Genomic DNA, 21548 nt, shown 5'->3' with positions numbered 1-21548 from the left:
TGATTTTTATATTTTTGAAAACAGTAAAGTGGGTTGTTTTTATTTTAAAAAAAATGCAAAAATAATTTCCCTAACAAGATTTTTCTGTTTTAAAAAATAAAAAACAAATAAACAATCAAACAAGCTCAAAAGTGACATGAAAACGTGTTATACATGTTCTTATTTTATAAAGCAGCCAAGCAGACTCCAATGTGCAATGAGCCATATCCAGTACAGCTAGCACTTTCAAAAACAAAAACAACGGGCCCATGATTATTACTTTGTTTGTCATGGTTTATAACAATAAGGCTGTATTTGTTTGGAAGGATTGAAAGGGGATTAGATTTCATGTACGGATGAATGTATTGTTTGATTGGAAATTTATTAGTCGGATTAGGAGTTCAACTAAATTTCATGTTCTTCATATGTGAGATTGTTGTGTCCTAATAGGGCGGTGAGATATAAATGATGAGATAACAATTTCATAAAGATTAACTTGTAAAAAGACACTTTTATCTCCAAATACATGTATCTTGATTTTTTTTAGAATAAAAATTTAATTTTTTTTTTAAATGGTGGGATAAAGATTCAATTTTTTTTTTCCACTATCACAAAGACAAATGTTTAGTTTCATTATGAAATGTACTTAGTGAAATAAAATAAAATTTAAAAATCTCAATTGAAAAATAATATAAATTTATTTAATTTTTATTGATATTTTATTTATTTAACTTTTTAGAAGTTCCAGCAAAAAAAATAAAATAAAATATTAAAGATAGATTTATTATTACTATTACTAAGCAAAAAAATAAAATAAAATATTAAAGATAGATTTATTATTACTATTACTAAGTAAACAATTGAAAAGGGTAAAATAGTTTTTTAAATATTTATCATTCTTCATAATATTCTGACTAATCATTGGATTCATTATGATAGTTTTTTCCAAACATATAATCTCATGAGAAAATAAATATGGGATACACATCATTTCCGACCAAATAGTCGAGGGACTATATATTCATGATTAATAGTTTGATAGATTACAATCCCTTCTTATCCAGTTTGCCCAAACAAACATGCCCTACTAGTACACTTTGGGAAATTTTACTATGCACTCCTAGTTATATCATATTGTTTTTTAGTTATGACTAATTTTCTTATTAGTTATGACAATATTTTAATTATCACTCATAAGATATTTAATTATGTCTCCTATGATTTTTTCTTTTTTTCTTTTTTTTAGTTATGACTCAAAAAATATAGAATTATTGTCATTTTCTTCTTTATTTATAAAGTGCATATAGTACATGTCCTTTGATGATGAAATTGTTTTCTGGTACCTTATTTCGTCCCTCATTTTTAGTCTTTGTTTTTTGTTATTGATTGTTTTGGTATACAATGTTATACTCCTTAGAAGAGGATCCCGAGAATTACGGGCAGTTCACTCAAACACCTATTTGTCGTTAATTGAACAATAACCATTCCCATAATACACTAATTTGCACTGGCGATCCACGAGAAAAACAAAGTATGCATGCAAACTGTCATTACCATCTAACCTTCTGTCATACACATTTACTATGACCAACACATTGGCATTGGGTGCGTAAAAAGGGGAATATTTTATCAACCTTAATACTCTTTTGTTTATATCTCAACCTCAACTGAGAAAATAAATTAGGCAAAGCAAGTTTAATACAACTGAAATCACTTGTTGAAACACCTTCAACAACACCAGTTCTTATATCGTCCACATCCATTTACCTGAACATTACAAATAAAAATACATAAAATTAATTTTCTAAACAGTTTTAAAGTACATTTGACTCCTTAACGTAATTTTACATTTTTTTCCACTAACAATAGCAGCCACTAAATATATGGCACCCTTTTGAATACTTCTAACATTTCCCAACAGCGTATCTTTGTAGTCCGTCCAAACATTAACTAGGAATTTATTCCTCTCCGTTCATGAATAACTGAACCACTTTTCCAAAACCTCCTATCTCCAAAACCTCTTAACAACAAATCTCTTCTCCTCTTCGGTAAACCCACAGACATAGTCCGTGTCAAAATCGGAATAGCCTTGGTTGGAGCACAATGCCAAACATCAATATTATCATTAGAATATTTTTTAGATAACACAACAATAGATGGGCCCCTCATCTGCGCATCTTCTGGCATGTCACTCGTAGAATACTTTAAATACTCCTTCATTTTATAATACGTAATCCCCTTTTTAATATTAGAATTTTCAAGTCAATACTTCACCATCCATGGCACCTGTTTGTCGTTAATTAAACAATAATCATTCCTATAATACACTAATTCACACTGGCAATCTATGGGGAAAACAAAGTATGCCTGCAAACTGTCATTACCATCTAACCTCCTGTCATACACATTTACTCTGACCAACCCACTAGCATTGGGTGCGCAAAAGGGGAATATTTTATCAATCTTAATACTCTTTTGTTTGTATCTCAACCTCAACTGAAAAAATAAATTAAGCAAAGCAAGTTCAATATAACTAAAATCACTCGTTGAAACATCTTCAACAACACCAGTTCTTATATCGTTCACCTCCATTCACCTAAACATTATAAATAAAAATACATAAAATTAATTTTCTAAACAGTTTTAAAGTATATTTGACTCCTTAACGTAATTTTGCATTATTTTCCACTAACAGTAGCAGCCACTAAATATACGGCACCCTTTCGAATGCTTCTAACATTTACCAACAGCGTACCTTTGTAGTTCGTCTGAACATCAATTGGAAAGAACCGGTCCACAACTTCTATCCTATGACGAACATACTCTTTGTCTTTGCCACCAACGAGCTTAAATCTCATTTTCTTTAGCATCTGAAACCGGTCGGACTGGTCAGGATCAACAATCCAAGTCTTAGGATTACCTTTGCCAACTCCAATAAATATCTTGTCAGGTGTGGGGATGGAATCTGACGGACTATTATCACTTATGATGAAAAATAATATGTCGTGAACCACAGCTTCGTCTTTAGCATCTTGTCCCAATTGAACATTCTTAATTAATTTTATACCCTTAACCACGAATGTACGCCGCCTTAAAAGGTGCATGACCACGGTAACTACGCTTATATCCACTGGCTGCTGGTGTCTTTGACCGGCGGTACGCAAGGGGAGTCTGATACTGGCTGCTCATTACTTCTTCTATTTTTTATAAAACAATCAAATCTTTTATCCTACAAATTCTACAGATTCTCTTACCTCTGCTAACCCTCTGTTTAGACACCTTATCTTTGATATTTTTTCCCTCTACTCCTCGTACCCACGAACAAACTTTGCCCGAGCTGACCGCCGCTTCTCTTCCTACAGTCCTATTTACCACGCCAAAAAACGATATACACACATTTTAGTGAATTGTCCGTGATTCTCGAGATACTCTTCTAAGGAGTACAATATTGTATACCAAAACAATCAAAAAAAAAAAAAAGACTGAAAATAAGGGACGAAACAAGGTACTAGAAAACAATTTCACCAAAATAGCTATCCCACTGTAAAAGCATATTCCTCTATATCATCAAATGTGTTCTAGTACCAAATAAATAGCCAAACTGCCCCGTGATTAAGTACAAAGATTCCCCATTCAAAATAATTCAAACACATTTATTTTCCCACCTTTGCTTTATGTCTATCATTCTACAAAAATATTTACTTTACAACCACGCAAATCACTAGAAAAGTGACACGTGTATAGCATTATCTAGCAAAGGAATCAAAAGTACTCACACTACTCACACCTGGGCCCGAGTGTGACTTCCTTTTAACCTTATCCATACACGTGTCCATAAGTACAACAATGGACAAGCCCCCCCTCCCGCTGATCTAGGCCGTCCATTGTTGTACTTGTGGACACGTGTATGGATAGGTTTAAAAGGAAGTCACACCCAGGCCCAGGTGTGAGTGGTGTGAGTACTTTGATTCCTTTGCTAGATAGTGTTATGCACGTGTCACTTTTCTGGTGGTTTGCGTGGTTATAAAGTAAATATTCTTACAGAATGATAGACATAAAGCAAAGGCAAGAAAATAAATGTATTTAAATTATTTTGAATGGGGAATCTTCGTACTTAATCACGGGGCAGTTTTGCTATTTATTTGGTACCAGAACACATTTGATGGTATAGAGGAATATGCTTTTACAGTGGGATAGCTATTGTGGTGAAGTTATTTTCTGGTACCTTGTTTTGTCCCTCATTTTCAATCTTTTTTTTTTGTTGATTGTTTTGGTATACAATGTTGTACTCCTTAGAAGAGTATCCCGAGAATTACGGGCAGTTTACTCAAATGTGTACAGATCGCTTTTTGATGTGGCAAATAGAACTGTGGGAAGAGAATTGGCGATCAGCTCCGGCAAAGTTTGTTCGTAGGTACGAGGAGTAGAGGGAAAAAATATCAAAACAAAGGTGTCTGAACAGAAGGGTTAACAAAGGTAAGAGAATTTGCAGAATTTGTAGGATAAAAGATTTGGAGTGTTTTATAAAAAATGGAAAGAGTAATGAGCAGCCAGTATCGGACTCCCCTTGCATATTGCCAGTCAAAGACACTAGCGACCAGTGGATATAAACGTGGTTACTGTGGTTATGCACCTTTTAAGGCGGTGTACATTCACAGACGGTATGTTCAAAATATTCCCTGATATATTAAGAAGACTAAGAGGGGAGTAAGGAAGTTACAACTGTACGATGAACAATTAAGGGACTTTAAATTTGATAATAAAGGTGTGGCGAGATTGTTTAATGGTATTGAGTTGGGTAGTAAGAGATGTGACAGTCAATCAGACAAGATTGTGGTTAAGGGTATAAAATTAATTGGAAATGTTCAATTGGGACAAGATGCTAAAAACGAAGCTGTGGTCCACCACATATTGTTTTTCGTCATAAGTGATAATAGTTCGTTAGATTTCGTCTGACAAGATATTTATTGGAGCTGGTGAGGGTAATCTTGAGACTTGGATTGTTGATCCTGACCAGTCCAACTGGTTTCGGATGGTAAAGAAAATGAGATTCAAACTCGTTGGTGGCAAAGACAAAGAATACGTTCGTCACAGGATAGAAGTTGTGGACCGATTCTTCCCAGTTGATGTTTGGATGGACTACAAGGATACGCTGTTGGGAAATGTTAGAAGTATTTAAAAGGGTGCCATATATTTAGTTTACAACCACGCAAACCACCAGAAAAGTGACACGTGTATAGCACTATCTGGCAAAGGAATCAAAAGTATTTACACCACTCACACCTGGGCCTGGGTGCGACTTCCTTTTAACCCAACCCATACACGTGTCCATAAGTACAACAATGGACAGCCCAGATCAGCAGAAGGGGGGCGCTGGTAGTATTAATACAGTGCCCCCCCAGTCACACCACTCGCACCATTCACACCGAGTTTTTAGACTACTAGAGAGGCCTTGTACGGTGTGTGTGTGCCATAATCTTTTCTATTTTTTTTTAACTCCACTTTTAGTTTACTACCTTATGTATTAGTATTGTACTGGTGATAAACATGAATAGCAGGAACCATTACATAAATAATACAATAAGTGTAGCATACAATGGAATGAAATAGAGTGGAAATGAAAGTGAAAATTAAATATAAAATTGAATGGAATGGAATGTAATGTCCATTTTCATTCTATTGTTTAGTTTTCAACGTGTAATGACATTAAAAAAAAAAAAAAAAAAAAAAAAAAAAAAAAAAAAAGATGATTCTCTTTCTTATGTTTAGTTATGCTTATTAAACTAATGGAATAAAATAAGTTTTTTTATTATTATTTTTTTAACAAGCTAGTAACAAATAAATTAAAAAGTTATATAGATTATGATAGCATTGATAGTTGTGAAAGTGATAATGTGAGTCGTGGTATTGGTGGTGGCAACATCAATGGTGGTAGTAGTAGTGGTAGTGGCAACATCGATGGCATTGGTGGTAGTGGTAATGGCGGCGATAGACAATGATAGTAGAGCGGTGGTTTTCACAATGGTGATATTGGTGGTGCGATTTTTGTAAAGGTGGTGCTGTGGCAACAAAGGCAGTGGTGGTAGTAGGATAGTGGTTCTAACAATGGTAATGGTAGTGGTTTTATGATTGTGGTGTGGTGGCAGCAACATCAATAGTATGGTGGTAACAAAATGATAATATTTTTTTTTTTAAGAATTAACAAAAAAATAATAAAATTTTATTGTGATTCCATGATGGAATAGAAAAGTCATTCCTTAAGTGGGAAAAATGATTAGGTATTCTTACATTTTGGTGAAATAGTCATTCTATCATTCCAATGAAACAACTATTCTGACTTAGATTAGGCATACTAAATAAGAAAAAGAGAATATAAAGCTAAAATAGCCATTTCATTCTAATCTATTGCATCGTACCATTCGTGTTGTACGAGACTAAGGTCTTGTTTGGCAAGATAGTTAGGACTAATTTAGCCTACTAAAAAATAAAAAAGCTAAAAAACTAATAAAGTAAAATATCATATTCAAATTATAATCATTTCACTTTTTCTTTCACAAAATTATAAAAAAAATCAAAAGTTCATTCTAAATGATTTTTTTTTAATTATGCTAAAATAGTTATAAAAAAAAAAACCCAAAAAAAAAAAAAAACCCTAAAAAAACCAAGATAAAAAAAAATCTTCCCAAATGGAGGGTAAACCAACATATTGGAATATATCAAACCAAGATGAACCAACATATGGGAAAATATTTGTCAGTCCGGGTGTTCTGGCCCAGATCAATCTGCCCATCTAACATACACATGGTGGGACCTAAAATATTAATTTTAGTCATCATCCGACCCAATAGTCTCTAGGCTGGCCCAAGAAGCCCATTTTCAGGGATCTGATCGGATCGGATCTCATGCCGGAGTACCAATCCCCACCAATACCAAGCACAGAAGCAGGTTGCGCCTTTGACGGATTTTTAGAGAAAGAGAGAGAGAGAGAGAGAGAGGGAGAGGAGTTTGAAGGGGAAGCAGCAAAGCAAGGGCTTGAAATCGATATCTTTTAGCATTTGGTAAGGGTTTCGAATCGCCACGCCCTGTCGATTTCTGCAATTCCTCTTCTCACGGTGGCGGCGGCGGCGGGGGTGGTGGAGAGTCCTCCGTGATTCGGCTCGGCGGTGGTCAGTTTTGAATCGAAGAAATCCTATGGCGTATAGAAGAAAGCAGGTAGGGCCAAGCAGTTGGACCTTCAATGAAGAATTTGGGAGCCCTCAAATTGGTCCGTCGCCTACTCTGCCGCCGAATGAAAGCTTGTCGCCGTCCTCCGCCTCTTCTCTGGCTGCCAAAGCCATCAGAGCATCGTCCGCCTATCGCGACTCCTCTCTCTCCTCCGCTTATGGCCATTCCACTCTCTCCCCCTCGCGAGACCCCAACCTTTCTAGATCTCCTCCTCCCTCGGCACCAAAGGTCCATTTTCTCTCTCTCCTCTCTCTCTAAATATATATTGTATATGTAGTGACTAAAGAACAGAACTTTGGATGTGATTGAATTGCATACGCGGACTTGCTTTGGGAATAACTGTCTCATTTCATTGTATATGCTTTTGTTGAAGAATGAAATGCATATGCTTGGCTACTGAGTGGTTTTGTTCTGGTATGTTAGTTTATGGCCATGAATTCTTTCACAAACTAACATATCTTATCTGGATGCAACACACATATGCACTATCACTGTGCATTGGAATATTAATTGGTGTATGTTGTGTATAACTATCACTTTAGCTGACTTTCTTTCACCTTTCCACTTGTTTATTGTTAGGAAGGAACCATATCAGTCACCATCTAGACCTATTAAGTACGAAACACTGAGACTTACTGACATAACAATTTTCAAAAAGAAAAATTTACTACACATAAGGCCTATTTGGTGCAGCTTCTTAAAGCTAAAAGTTGATCAACAACTAAAAGCACCTCTTTCTTTGCTTCCCAATAATAATAATAATAAAATTCCAGACAGGGCCATGGAGACGCATCAAAATATATAAGCCAAACTAAGCCTTGTGCTCCAATCAAATAAGGGTCAGTTATATGAACTCTTTTTTACCATTTCTGCTCAGTCTAAGGCTATGTGCTCGGTTAAATTAAATTACACAATTTAACCAGGAAGAAATATATGAGGGCTAGAGAGATAGTCAGCATGCTATGTTCATTGAGCTTGAGGTCCTTGTTGTTCACCATATGGTATTTATTTCTTGAGGTAACATAATTGTTTATCTATTACTCTTGAATTTCTGCCTTCAGTAGCAAACTAGTGAACCAAACATGCCTGGCTCGCGCACACACAAACAAACGAACACAATTCAAAATTCTATTTTTGTATCACCAATTTATAAATCACTTTTCATAATTCATCTTTTTCACAAGGCAGAGGCACACGTGCTTAGAGAGAAAGGAATTTCAATGTTTTTTTTGGGGAGAGAATGCGTCATTTTTCAGAGATGACTTCTGTGATTTTTTAGATTAGATCCTTGCTTCTGTTGGTTTCATCAAGAAACTAGCTCTTATGCTAATTGATTTATTTACAAGATAAAATCACTGCCAGCTATATACCTCTCAAAGAAATCTGGTTTGAGATGTATTTTTTCTTACATTCAAGTATTTTGAATGACTCGTGACTTCTTAGGAAGCTATTTCATGCTATCCTGAGTTGCTTCATCACCATTGTTCAAGCCATGAGAAGTTTCAATATTCTGAACTTCAATCTAATTTCATGGCATTTGGTGGTTTTGCAATTTGCATATTAATGCACTCTGTTGTAGCACTTTGCATGGTTTGAACTTTCTAATCTCAACTTATGCTATTGTTCATTCATTTTGAATACGTAATAGTTGTTTGTCATTCGCATTGCGTTGATTATTTTTTTTAATGATTACTTTCTATTTATACAAAGTTTTTCAATTGAAATTGAAAGTGTATTTTCTCTGATGATTTGTGATTTTAGGATTCAAACACTTATGAGTATACATCAATGAAAAGTTTGAGTGAACCTAAACATGGATTTTGGGGAGTTCTTGCAAGGAAAGCTAAAGCCATTCTCGATGATGATAATGCAGCCCAACAATCTGAAACACCTGGAAGAATGAGACCGCAGATGTCTGGTACAGAGACAAGGGGACAGGTGAGAATCATGTTTCAACATTGCATCTGAACGATGATTAGGTCCTGATGGATATTGTTCTAAAATTGCTCCGAGTAATTTTTCTTTTGGAAAGAATAATGTTTTAGTTGTGAAACATTGTAAGGTGGTGTATTTAGTGATAAATTGAGTCCTAATCTCTCTCTCTCTCTCTCACTCAACAAATTTTAATGATCAGTCAATTTCTGAAACCTTGGTTCCAGACCATGTAGTTGTCATTTTGTGTTCAAAAACTTTTAGATGTGCTTGACCTTATGATTTGATTATTTTATCCGCCTGTCTCATGCAGTATCATAATCCGTATCATTCACCTGAGAGCCATCGAAAGAGAGAAAATCCTGCATTACAGAAAAGCCTAGGTGCAATTACATCTTCCCTAAGTTATATTGGTGGCACCATTGGTAATGCCTTCGAGGTAAGCTTCAGTATGGAGTTTGAAGATTCTTTTGAGAATGTGTAAGATGTGCTTGGTTCAAGAATTTGGGGTTGGAATTGGAATCTGGCCTCATAAATATGAATCTGGTGTTCAGGTGTAATCCTCCGAATAGAATTTGAATTTACCTTCAGACCTGATGCTGAGTATTAGTTAGAAAAGAAGATACACAAATCACTAATGATTCAGTATTATTTGCAAAATCCACTAATTAATGGGGGTGTTTGGGAAGAAAAAAATAGCCTAATTTAGGCTAAAATTCACTAAAAGACAAAATAGGCTAAAATAGCTAATAAGACAAAATATCACATCAAACTCATAATCATTTCACTTTTTTTCTCACAAACATCACATCCAATCATAAAAAAATCCAATCATCTTCCCAAACACAAAAATTTTAGCCTACTAAAATAGCCAAAAACTAAAATAGCCTACTAAAATAGCAACTTCCCAAACGAAGCCAATATCAAAACGAGGGGCAAAGGAGAAACAAATGAAATTGCTTGATGTACACCTGATCAATGCCACATATTGTCAGTTTAACTGCTACTGCCATTGCCAATGTCACTCACTGCCACAGTGGTACCATCACATTGCTTTGGTCAACATTCTTCCTCCTCCACTACCACCATCACCTATGTTGTCTCTGGCACCTCTGCAACCATCTCAATGACACAATATCACTGGCACTATTGTTGCAGCTGACTCTATCCCTGCCAGGCTGCCAACATCATCATAGTTGCACACGCATCAACACATGAAACCCAAATGCCACACGCAGACATTCTCATTTTGCTACTTATCCATCTCTCTATATGCTGCCATTTGTTTTATCCTCTATCAAACTGATCAATAATAATCACCCCATTTTCTAAAGGAATCTGATCTTTACTCAATAAGTTTAATGGTTTCTTTGTTTGCACCAATGTTGCCCTTTATTTTTTCAGGAGGGTCGTAATATTGTAGAGAACCGGACTGCAGACATCATTCAAGAAACTCGCAAGCTGCAAATAAGGAAAAAAGGTAACAATTCTGAAAAGCAGAATCAAATGCCGAATGTTGGTTCTACACGGCAACAACCCTTAATGCAGACCCATATGCAACCCCAGATGCATACTGATCTTGAAATCCAACTGAAGGCATCTCGCGACGTAAGGTGGCAACTTTGTATCACTGGTTTTAATGTAGTATCTTGGATTTGTGGTGGGCTGCAATTCCCTTTTGTAATTTTTATTTCAAAACTAGAACTGAACCTACCAAATTGGTTCTTGTACAGAAACATCAATAACTTTGATTGGTTTCATGGCACATTCATCTTGCGTTAAATATCTTGTTTTTGGTGTGCACCCCCACATGGAAGCAAGCAGCATACCTGAAAACCCTGAAAGGTTACCTGGCCTTTTTTTTTTTTTTTTTTTTTTTTTTTTTTTTCTTGAGTTCTCTCATATTCATCTTTGATAGAGGCCTCTCCATTCTTTGGATTCTAATAAAAATATATCTTCCACCTAATGTTACACAGGTACAGAATATTACTGCATGGGTGTGTTGCTTGCAGTCTGAAATGATTGCCAGCATTCACCTCTTGTTTCACTTACCTACCCAAACATTTTTTTGCAGTGTCCTCTTATGATTTCTGTCAGATTCACAATTGCTTTCTGATTGATGATCTTGCAATTATTTCCCAAGTTGCTTTTATTTCCCTTTGTTTTTAGCAGATAATGTTGAATGGTTCTTAAGCTTCTTTCTCCCATCTGTTTGTTTCTGTTAGTATTAATTTTGCTATTATCATTGATGTTCTAAAATTGAGATTGAGGTGGGCATCTGATTAGCCTGTGCATTTAAAAATGTTTCCCTTTATATTTCTTGCTGAGCTATAGGGTTTCCCTGGCATCATCATGGTTGTTTTACTGTTCTAGCTTCAAATTATCATAGTAATACAAAGATGAGAGCAGGAACTTAAAGAAATGGATATGGGGAATGGTTTAGGAACCATTTTGATAATTTATTTGTTTTATTATCAGATGCTGTTCAAATAATATTTAAGCTTGTTTGCATCAATAAGATGTATGATATGCCTTCTGGTTTACATCCCAGGTTGCCATGGCAATGGCTACCAAAGCAAAGCTTCTTCTTCGTGAGCTGAAGACAGTCAAAGCAGACCTAGCTTTTGCAAAGGAGCGTTGTGCTCAGCTGGAAGAAGAAAATAGAATTGTCAGAGAGAGTCTTGAAAAGGGAGATAATCCGGAAGATGATGATTTGGTATTCTTCTGCTCATTCTTCTTTTTCTCTGTTACTTGTGTTTACTGTGTTGCTAGTGCAATGCATTCTGTATTTTTAAATTACTGATGTGAACCTCCATCATTAGTTTTAGAAACCATATTCTATTGTACGCAATACATTGTTTTTAACCGGTAATTACATTTTATACTCAATTCTCTAAAGTCAAAATAGTTTTATTTTCTGGAGTAGAGCTTTTTATATTTTCTTTATTTATCATCCCTGTTTCAGATAGGACTTTGCTGGTTTTTTTTCTACGTGTACTCCTCATGTGATCAACACGTGTCAAAAAATCATAAATTTTACCATTGGTTTTTTCTGTGTACTCATGTGATTGACACGTATTTAAAAATCCTAAATTTTGCTGTCGGTTTTTTCTGTGTACTCCTGTGATTGACACGTGTTAAAAAAATGTAAATTTTAGCGTCCAACTTGAATGTAGGGTCCAAATTTAAATTAAAATAATAGAGACAAATGAAATCTAAGTTAAATTATAGAGGTGGAAAGTGTTATTTACCTTGTTCTTTTTGTGGTATTAAGAGTACAAAGCCCTGATTGAAGCGAATCAACCTTTCTGGACTAACAGTATTCTAATGCCTGTATCTGCAATATCAGATACGGCTTCAACTTGAGACACTTCTGGCAGAGAAAGCTCGATTGGCACAGGAAAACTCAGTCTTTGCACGGGAGAACCGTTTCCTAAGAGAGATTGTTGAATACCACCAGCTAACCATGCAGGATGTTGTGTACTTCGATGAGGGCAATGAAGAGGTTAAAGAAGTCTACTCCCCCATCACGGTATCTCCAGTGACCAATACACATTCCATTGACACAATACAAACTTCAGCCCCATCTTTCTCCCCAAGAGACCTACAAGCAATCCATGATGTTTCTCCAATAGGTACCACCTTAAGCTCCTTTATTGACATGTCCGAGGAGGAAGATCTGGAAAAACTCTCTCATCGTGCGTGAACACTGCTGGCCCCTCTTTCTCTTTTTTCAAACCAAGGTTTGATTTGTATCGATATCATTGTGATTTTATTTTTTATTGTTTTTAATTCTTTTCTCTTTTTTTTTGCTGCTCTCTCTTTGCTTGGCCAGTACATAATTGTTTGTTTTGTATCTTTGATTGTATAATTTTAAGCCATTCTGTTGTTGCCATGTTAAGAAAATAACTTTTGCAAGTTAATTTCTGAAACTTATGACCTATCACAATTCTGAAACATTGTACTGTTGCCAAAATAGATATCTAGGATATAAAGGTTTTGTTGATTTTAATTTGTGAAGATTTGGCATGCATAAACTTGGTTATAGCCTTTATGTGAGTTGATATTAATTCTCTGCATTATACGTAGTTTATTTATTTATTTATTTTTATTTTTCCAATGGGATTGGATTACATGCTAATTACTGCTAAGGCATGAATCATGGAAACAAATTGAATTTCTTAGGGTGCTGACACTGGCCAGGTCCCTGATGAATGCTCAAGGATACAAGTGTCTAGACTGTAGGTCAAGTTGATTCATTCGTTAGATGAGCGATACCAATAATGTGTGTTCTTTTTTCCCTTTCATTTTTGGGTTATGATTTCATGTTGTTTGGTCAGTGACTATATATCTTAGCTTGCTATTAGTTTAGGTTACTTTGTGTCGTGGTCTTAATGTCAATTTGAGCCGTGCCTATTTTAGGTTTGATAGTGTTTTTTACGTTCATATTTTTTATTTTTGAAGGATAAGAAACAGCAATGCATATGGGGTTAGGAGTTGGGTGAAGATGAAGTTGGTTCACAGGGGACTTGAACCCAAGCCATAGACACTGTCAATTGCCCGGCCTTGCCACTTGAACTCGGTCCATGGCATATCTTAGTTTACTTTTATGTTGTGATATTGCAGGACGGCTTTGTCACGACCCAAACCCGCCTCTATGGGTTTAGCACCGTAACCGGCCAGTAATCCAAGATTACCGAAGGCCTGCTTAACAGAAGAACAGTAATACAGAGTACAGGGGCTGGCGGAAGCCAAATCAGTAAATGAACAATGTCCAATGAGCTGAGACAGTCTGTATGGAAAAAGACTTTTCGTTCAAATATAGACAGTCAGACAAAACAGTATGTACATATATACAATCATTCAGTTCAGGGACCTAATCCCTATTAAACAGTACAGTAACAGTCTATACAGTTATGCAAAACAGATACAGAGACGGACGGGAAAATTAAAAACACCCGTAAGCCGTAGCTTGACAGGCTCGGAACCTCGCATTGAGGCACATAGGTTGGCTCTACAAAACTGGAGTTTACCCCGACGCCTCTAGCTGCGGTCTGGTCCCAGTGAATAACACAATGCATAAAGGGGTTAAGAATGAATGTCCTTATAGTAATGAAAACAGTTTATTAAATCAGTATTTCAGTCGTTCAGTCGATACAGTCATATGTGGTACATCTATTAGCATAACAGTACAGTAAACAGTAGGTCTTAAAAGACCGGACAGTAAATGATGGCCATCAATCAGTAAACAGTAGTGGTTCCAACAAGGGAACCGACAGAGATCTCTGTAACAATAACAATAAACAGTAGTTGCTAAGGATGCTACAGTACAGTTCAGAATATGGGACATACATTCGTTCAATTAACAGTAACAGTTCAGAAAGCAGTACAATTCAGTTGTTCAGAAGATAATCATTTTGAACATATCTGTACACAATTGTTATTCACAGAGTTCTGGGCTACAGTAAGGCTCGAGCGCGTCCTCAGTCGCCAACCCTACACAGTTTACAGATTGAATACACACTAAGCTACACAGTTGGGAAAGATAATAACTTAATTCCTAATTTGTTTCGGTGTGTTCTACATCTATGTCCTCATTAAGATGTTTTAAACTAGGCCTAAGGATGCCTAGGATGGGATGAGGATACAAAGATGCACTTTAAAAGCATTTTTAGGCTTTTCAGAAAACAGGGGTCACGCTCGAGCGGACATGCAGACAAAGGTTTCCGCTCGAGCGTAGACTTACCCGTTCGAGCGTTCTGCAAAACAGTCAAAAGTGCTGGATATGTGAAAATCACGCTCGATTGGGCGCTCAACACCCGCTCGAGCATGAGACACAAAGTCCCGCTCGAGCGTTAATTCTTCCCCTCGAGCGGACTTCAAAACAGAACAAAAATGCTGGGAGCACGATTTCCACGCTCGAGCGCCAGTCACCCCGCTCGAGCGTGAGTCCAAATTCTGGAAATTCTAGATTTGAACCTCAAGCTCAAAATCAAGTTTTAAACCATAAATTCTGATCCTCTTGGGCTAATTTTCTAGAAAACACATCAAAACTCATACTTTAACATGATTCAAAGCTCAATTTGTAGAATCAAGGCCCAAGGATGTTTCAAACAATTCAATTTGAAATCAATTTTCATGAATATGAAGAACATGCAAACATGCATGGATTTAAATCATTTCAAAGCTTCAAATACAAGCTCAAATGAGCTAACTCTTACAAAAATAAGATGAAAACATGGACTTAACATAACCATGAGCATGCATGGACAATTCTCCATGGAAACAACTTAAAATTCAACAATTCAAACATGCATGCATGCATGGAATGAGCTCTTAATTCAACAACTTGAGCTAGTTCTAGGCTTAGGTCACTAAGAACACAAGAACCATGGATGAACATTCATAAACACAACAACAAAAGGTTGAATTTCCTTACCTAAGTCTTGAATTAGAGGTATGGAGGCTCAATGTTGCAAGAACTCATTTAATCTTCCTAATTTCCAAGCAATTCTCTCAAGAACAAATCAATTTTCTCCCTCTCTCTCTCTTGGTCGGTTGAGACAAGGAAAGGCTGATGAAAATGTTTTGTATAGAGTGTAATAAGGCTCAACAATAGTCCAAGTAGTGGGCCACTAAGTGTTGCAAAATGGTAAATAAGTGCAACAATGTAATTTAACTCATTTTAATCTAATTTAATCATACCTAATCAGTTTTCAGGTAATTACACCATAAAATCACATGAATCACGATGATCATAAAACACTAATCGGTTTCCGGTTCGGCCGTCGATAAGGCCTTCAATTCGCAATTTAACCATAAAAACACGAACAGATCAATTAACAATCAACAGATAGAAAATGCATTTAAACAGACACAGTCAATCAATCAGTTTCAGATTTTAGTCAGTCAGTTCAGTAGTTTATTTAGTTCACTTATCAGTCATAATCAGTTTCAGTTTAACAGTAATCAGTGGTTATTCAGTAAACAGTGACGAGGGTTGTTACATGCTTCAACTTTCAAATCTCTTGAGGAATGAAATGCCCTTCTCATGTATTCTCTGTAACACATGCTAGTTGTACTTGTGATGAAATGAAGTTCTTGCTTTGACCAGAAATATTTTTCTTTCTTTTTCTCTCTTTTAATTAGAGAGATTCTTTGGTCATGGCTATTGCCAAAGCAACCAGTTCCAGTTGTGTTCAATGTGATTGTTGCACTGGTTGTTGTAAGACAACATTTTATTGTTTTGGCAATGTTTTGCTTCTTTGTTTTCCTCCTTTTCTTGTTGGTTGGAGGACATGCTAAATGCTAACTAACATGCATTGACACTCCTAGAAAATGCTAACTAACATGCATTGACACTCCTAGAAAATATTTTTTCAGAAAGTGTTTCGTTCATTTTTTGACATTTGGTGTAAGGGAAAAGAAATCCATTTTGACAGAAAATGTTTCACTTTTAAAAAATGAAAAATGTTTACAAAGACTACAATTTTGTTAAGGTCACCACACTATAACAATCGCCGTTACAGTTATCACATTTATTGCTACCAATGTATATATGAATCGTTCATTTTGACAAATTTTACATATATACAAACCAAACCAAATCAAATCAAGTCAAGCCTTAATTTTTATCAAATGGGGTCGGTTACATGAATCCTTCTTCTCCACGTGACCTTATTAAAGGTCATTTCATTAGTCAAATTAAGTAGATTTATATCTTTATTTACAACGTTACTCAACGTTAATCTAGGCCTATCCCATATCCTAATACTTCCATCTACCATTATAGTATCGCATTTTTTCACTATTGCCTCTGTTGATCTCCGTTGAATATGACCAAACCATCTCAATCGATTCTCTCTCAACTTAACTTCTATCGGTGCTACTCCTACTCCTTCCCGAATACATTCATTCTTAATTTTGTCCTGTCTAGTCTTGTCACACATCCACCTTAACATTCTCATTTCAGCCACACTCATTTTATTTACATGTTTCTTGGTTGTCCAACACTTCGTCACATACAACATCGCTGGTCTAATAACTGTTATATAGAACTTACCTTTAAGTCTAGTGGGTATTCGTCTATTGCACAGTACCTTAGACGCACTTCTCCACTTACACTATTCCGCCTTAATCCTATGGGCCATATCTGCATCAATCTATCACGCTATTGTGATAATCGATCCTAAATAACAAAAATGTTCACTCTTAAGCAGTTCTTGGTTCTCAATCTTCACTTCTCCTCTGCTTTTATTGTTACTGTTACTAAATTTACACTATATATACTCTATCGTAGTTCTGCTTATCTAGAATCCTTTAGATTTAAGAGTTTTTCTCCAAATCTCTAACTTTGTATTAACTCCTTCTTTAGTCTCATCCACTAGCACTATATCGTCTGCAAAAAGCATACACCATGGCACGTCATTCTGGATATTTTTCGTCAAGTCATCCATAACTAAAGCAAAAAGATAAGGACTTAAGGTAGATTCTTAGTGTAATCCTACAATGATAGAAAATTCATCTGTCTCTTCAGCAGGTGATCTAACAGTGGTCATCACCCCCTCATACATGTCCCTAATCATATCAATGCAACTTTTTGTCACCCTTTTCTTCGCTAACACCCACCATATTATATCCCGGACACTCTATCATATGTTTTCTCAAGGCCGATAAATACCATATAAATGTCTATTTTCTTTTCTCTATACTTTTCTATTACTCTCCTCAAAAGATAGATCGCTTCCATTGTTGACCTGCCAGGTATAAATCCAAATTGATTTTTTGACACCTCTGTTATATCATTTGGCATGTTCCTAGTCAATAATTACATACATACAAAAATCAGTAAATAAATTGATTTGATAATCATAACGATATAATTGTATTATACTTGTCTTCAAAAAATATGATTATTGGATCAGTCTTTTTTTTTTTTTTTTTTAGATGATCTACAAAAAAATGTGACATACTTCTAACAACTTCCAATCCATGAAAATGGGTGGTTATTGCAGCCACACCATCTCCTTAATCCACACCTAGGACTACAGATGTTGGTTGACTTTTTGACTTTTTAGTTATTTTGGGATGTTTTTTTTTTTAATTTTTTTGATTTTTGTGAGAGAAAAAATGAAATGATTATAGTTTGAATGTGACATTTTATCTTATTGAGTTAAAAAGCCTATTTTATATTTTTGTGGCTAAAATAGTCCCGTTCCAACCCAACCCAACCCAACCCAAACTTTCATACCAAACGAACTCTAAGTTTTCCTCTTGTACCTTACAAAACTAAATATTTATTCTTTTTTTTTTTTTTGTCTATGACAACAAAAATATAAAAGTTTATAAAAGGGTTACAAAATTTTTAATTGTGCAAGTTCGAACAATATTCAACCTAACAAAATGAATTATTTAAATCGTCGAAACAAGTCCGATAATAAATCTCACAAGACTCAATAGCACCTTACAATTCACAACAATAGACTAGAGTAGGAATGACAATTTGAACTAAACCCGACGGGGACCCAAACCGCCCTATCCCGATAAGTCGTGTTTTCTTCCAAAATAACCCCCTATAAGGCCGGGGTTGGTATTAAAAATTAGATCCTCGATAGTTTTCGGGCTGGGGTAGCTATTGAAGAGAGTAGTCTGGGAAGAAAGAGAGGGTCTCTATGATACTGTGAGCTTTCTTGGTGGGAATGGTGATGAGAGAGAGTGTGAGGACGAAGAAGATGAAGTGTATTGCGCTCATGGTGTATGTTAGTGATGAGAGAGAGTGCAAGGATGAATGGAGTGATGATCTCTATTTGTTTGTTTTTATTTTTTTTTTGGGGCCGAGGAATTTTCAGGGTTGGGAAAACCTGATTCCTATTAGTGGGCGAAGACAGTGATAGGTTCCCATTAGAGATCGAGGCTAGGGACGGAAAAATTTTACCATCAAAGATCGGAGACGGAGAATATGATCCACAGGCCCGGCCCAGCCCGGCCCGTTGTCATTCCTAACCTAGAGACAACCTTGAACGAGTAGATTTCCCTCTGGTACCTTACAAAACTGAATATTTATTCCTTTTTGTCCACGTCAACAACCAAACAAAAAAGATATTTAAAAAAAATGAGGCATACAAAATTTTGAATTGTGCAAGTAAACAATATCCATCTTCTGAAAAGCTTCTTCACGAAACTCTCATCCAGCCATGGCTGGCTGGACGAGGCTGGTGACGAGTCTCTGGATGTTTCTAATCTTCACCATTTTACACCCTCCATTTTTACTTCCTCCATTCCCAATCCTTCTCCTCACTGCTCAATCCCCTCCTCCTCCTCCTCATCCCTCTCCTCGCTCCCTCGACTCCCTTCTCCAACTTTATGCTTTCCGTTCCTTTCCCCGTCGACCCATCACCGGGATTTCCTACTCCGGCAACTTCACGGGCATCGAAATCTCCGCTCTTCGTCTCCGAACCGGTAGCCTCAGAATTAGAGGCCTCTACAACTTTAAAGAGTTCTCAATCCCATCTGGCTTGTTTGAGCAGCCTCATGTGGACAGACTAGTTTTGGTCTACCACAATTTGGGCAATTGGTCCTCCTTGTATTACCCTTTGCCTGGTTTCACTTTTCTATCTCCGGTTCTGGGTCTTCTGGCTTACAATGGTTCTGATTTATCTGCGAAAATGGTACCCGAATTGGATATCAGAGCCTTAAAAAATCCCATCATGATCAAGTTTCGTGATCTGAAAGAAAGTCCCAATGATGGGTTGTCACTGAAGAAGTGTGTGTATTTTGATTTACATGGTTTGGTTGAGTTCAACAATGTGTTGGATGGGAATGTGTGTTTGGGTACTGAACAGGGTCACTTCTCCATTGCCGTTGAGTCCACTGCTCCTCCTCCACCTCCTCGCGGCGGTGGTGGTCGTTATATGAAGCACAATTATGATAAAATGTGGATAATTGGTGGGTTTGTTTTGATGGTCTTGTTGTTGGGTATGTTGATGATGTGTTTGATGAATTACAGACACAGAAAAAGGGTTCAAAGACTGGAAGAGGGTGCCGAGAGGAGCGTTCGATTGGGAATGATGAGTGTTGGGAGGTCGAAGATGCCAATGGCGATGGTGACTCGGACGAGACCCGTGCTGGAGGGTGAACATGCGCCTTGATACGGAATTAAAGGATCAAATTCTTTAGAGCCCCTTTGGTAAAGTTAATATTAACAATTTTTTTTTAGTTTATATTTATAGAATTTTTGAAAAAATTTGTTTGATATCATAGGTTATAATATTTACTAAATTTTTGTAAATATAAATAAGTCGGTTATATTTTTTAATATTTTTTTTCCACTTGTTTTGACCACCATCCAATGCATTACCATCACCTGCCACTGTTATCGATGACTTCTTTCGATAATCACACCTCATGATTAGAAACCAACTTTGGCCAACACTTCAAACAGGTTGGCCGGCCACTGTTTCTAATCGTAGATAATTGCTTTTGGATGTCATCTCCGGCATTTAGGAATCACCTTTGGCCACTGTCACCCACCTCCATTGTATCCGGTTGTTGGTAACTACTTTTTAACTATTATTTTTAATCATCGACAACCACTTTTCATAGACTACTCAATTTACTTATTTTCAAAATATAATTTCACTTATACCAAACATGTTTTTATGTTTTAACAGAAATAAACAAAAACATATTTGATATTTTCTATAAATTAAAAGTAGCAAATTCTAAATTTTACCAAACGATACCTTATTACTCTGGTCTTTCATTCCCATTTTTATTTCTTTCTTAGTGATATTTTTTTTACCAGTTAATTTTATTTTTATCACCTAAATTATTATTATTATTATTATTATTATTATTATTATTATTATTATTATTGTTTCATTTTTAAATTATCCATTTCATCTAATCAGTTTTGAACTTTTTTTTATTTTAAATCTTGTGGTATAATTGGAGATGTATGAACAAATCAATAACGGTTAAAACTTAATTTGATAGATAAAAAGATCATTTTATATTTTTTATGACTTAAATCATATAATCAAAAAAAAAAAAAAAATCCCACTATTTTGAACAAACTATACTCCACAACTAATTTAATGGGTGTTTCATTGCATGGTTAAATCATTAAAATTTTAAAATGGTCTTTTTGATTATGAAATTAGATTTTTAACAGTTATTAATTTATACAATAGTCTTAATTAGACTACGTGAACTCAAATAAACATTTTTTAAGTACTATATACAATTGATAACTTATAGATCAAATAGAAAATAATTTTATTTTTTGATAATTTAATAAGTAAAAATGAAATTAATATTTGTTTCATGCATTATAAAATGGATTCAAATGATATCCATCCATTTTGCTTTCTCTCCATCTGTGGGGAAAATTATAACTAGATGTTTTAGTGCAG

The 21548-nt window shown here is 35.7% G+C and overlaps 2 protein-coding genes across 3 annotated transcripts; both read left to right on the top strand.

Annotated features, from left to right (window-relative positions):
* The first annotated feature begins 6669 nt into the window (after positions 1-6669).
* Positions 6670-13147, top strand: LOC114286131 (uncharacterized). 2 transcript variants are annotated; one of them, XM_028229203.2, is made up of 6 exons: positions 6670-7431; positions 8965-9141; positions 9449-9574; positions 10540-10743; positions 11687-11851; positions 12485-13147. In XM_028229203.2, the coding sequence occupies exons 1-6, from the start codon at positions 7171-7173 to the stop codon at positions 12839-12841; spliced, it is 1290 nt and encodes a 429-aa protein (XP_028085004.2). In that variant the 5' UTR covers positions 6670-7170; the 3' UTR covers positions 12842-13147. The 2 variants fall into 2 exon arrangements, with proteins under 2 accessions (XP_028085004.2, XP_028085005.2); XM_028229204.2 differs by lacking the exon at positions 9449-9574.
* A 6059-nt stretch (positions 13148-19206) lies between these two features.
* LOC114286132 (uncharacterized) lies at positions 19207-20472 on the top strand. The gene has a single exon (XM_082920080.1). It carries the CDS (start codon positions 19329-19331, stop codon positions 20280-20282), a length of 954 nt encoding a protein of 317 aa, XP_082776206.1. The 5' UTR covers positions 19207-19328; the 3' UTR covers positions 20283-20472.
* The last annotated feature ends 1076 nt before the right edge of the window (positions 20473-21548 follow it).

The sequence above is a fragment of the Camellia sinensis genome, chromosome 3 (genome assembly GCF_055761805.1).
Source record: "Camellia sinensis isolate YWXY chromosome 3, ASM5576180v1, whole genome shotgun sequence".
Taxonomy (NCBI): domain Eukaryota; kingdom Viridiplantae; phylum Streptophyta; class Magnoliopsida; order Ericales; family Theaceae; genus Camellia; species Camellia sinensis.
This window is presented reverse-complemented; position numbering and strand designations above follow the sequence as displayed.

Excerpts from the sequence above, each read along its gene's own strand:
- LOC114286131 (XM_028229203.2), top strand. The coding sequence starts at position 7,171 with ATGGCGTATAGAAGAAAGCAGGTAGGGCCAAGCAGTTGGACCTTCAAT. Across the intron at positions 9,142-9,448 it reads GTACAGAGACAAGGGGACAG|TATCATAATCCGTATCATTC; the intron begins GTGAGAATCATG and ends TGTCTCATGCAG. Across the intron at positions 10,744-11,686 it reads AACTGAAGGCATCTCGCGAC|GTTGCCATGGCAATGGCTAC; the intron begins GTAAGGTGGCAA and ends TTTACATCCCAG.
- LOC114286132 (XM_082920080.1), top strand. The coding sequence starts at position 19,329 with ATGGCTGGCTGGACGAGGCTGGTGACGAGTCTCTGGATGTTTCTAATC.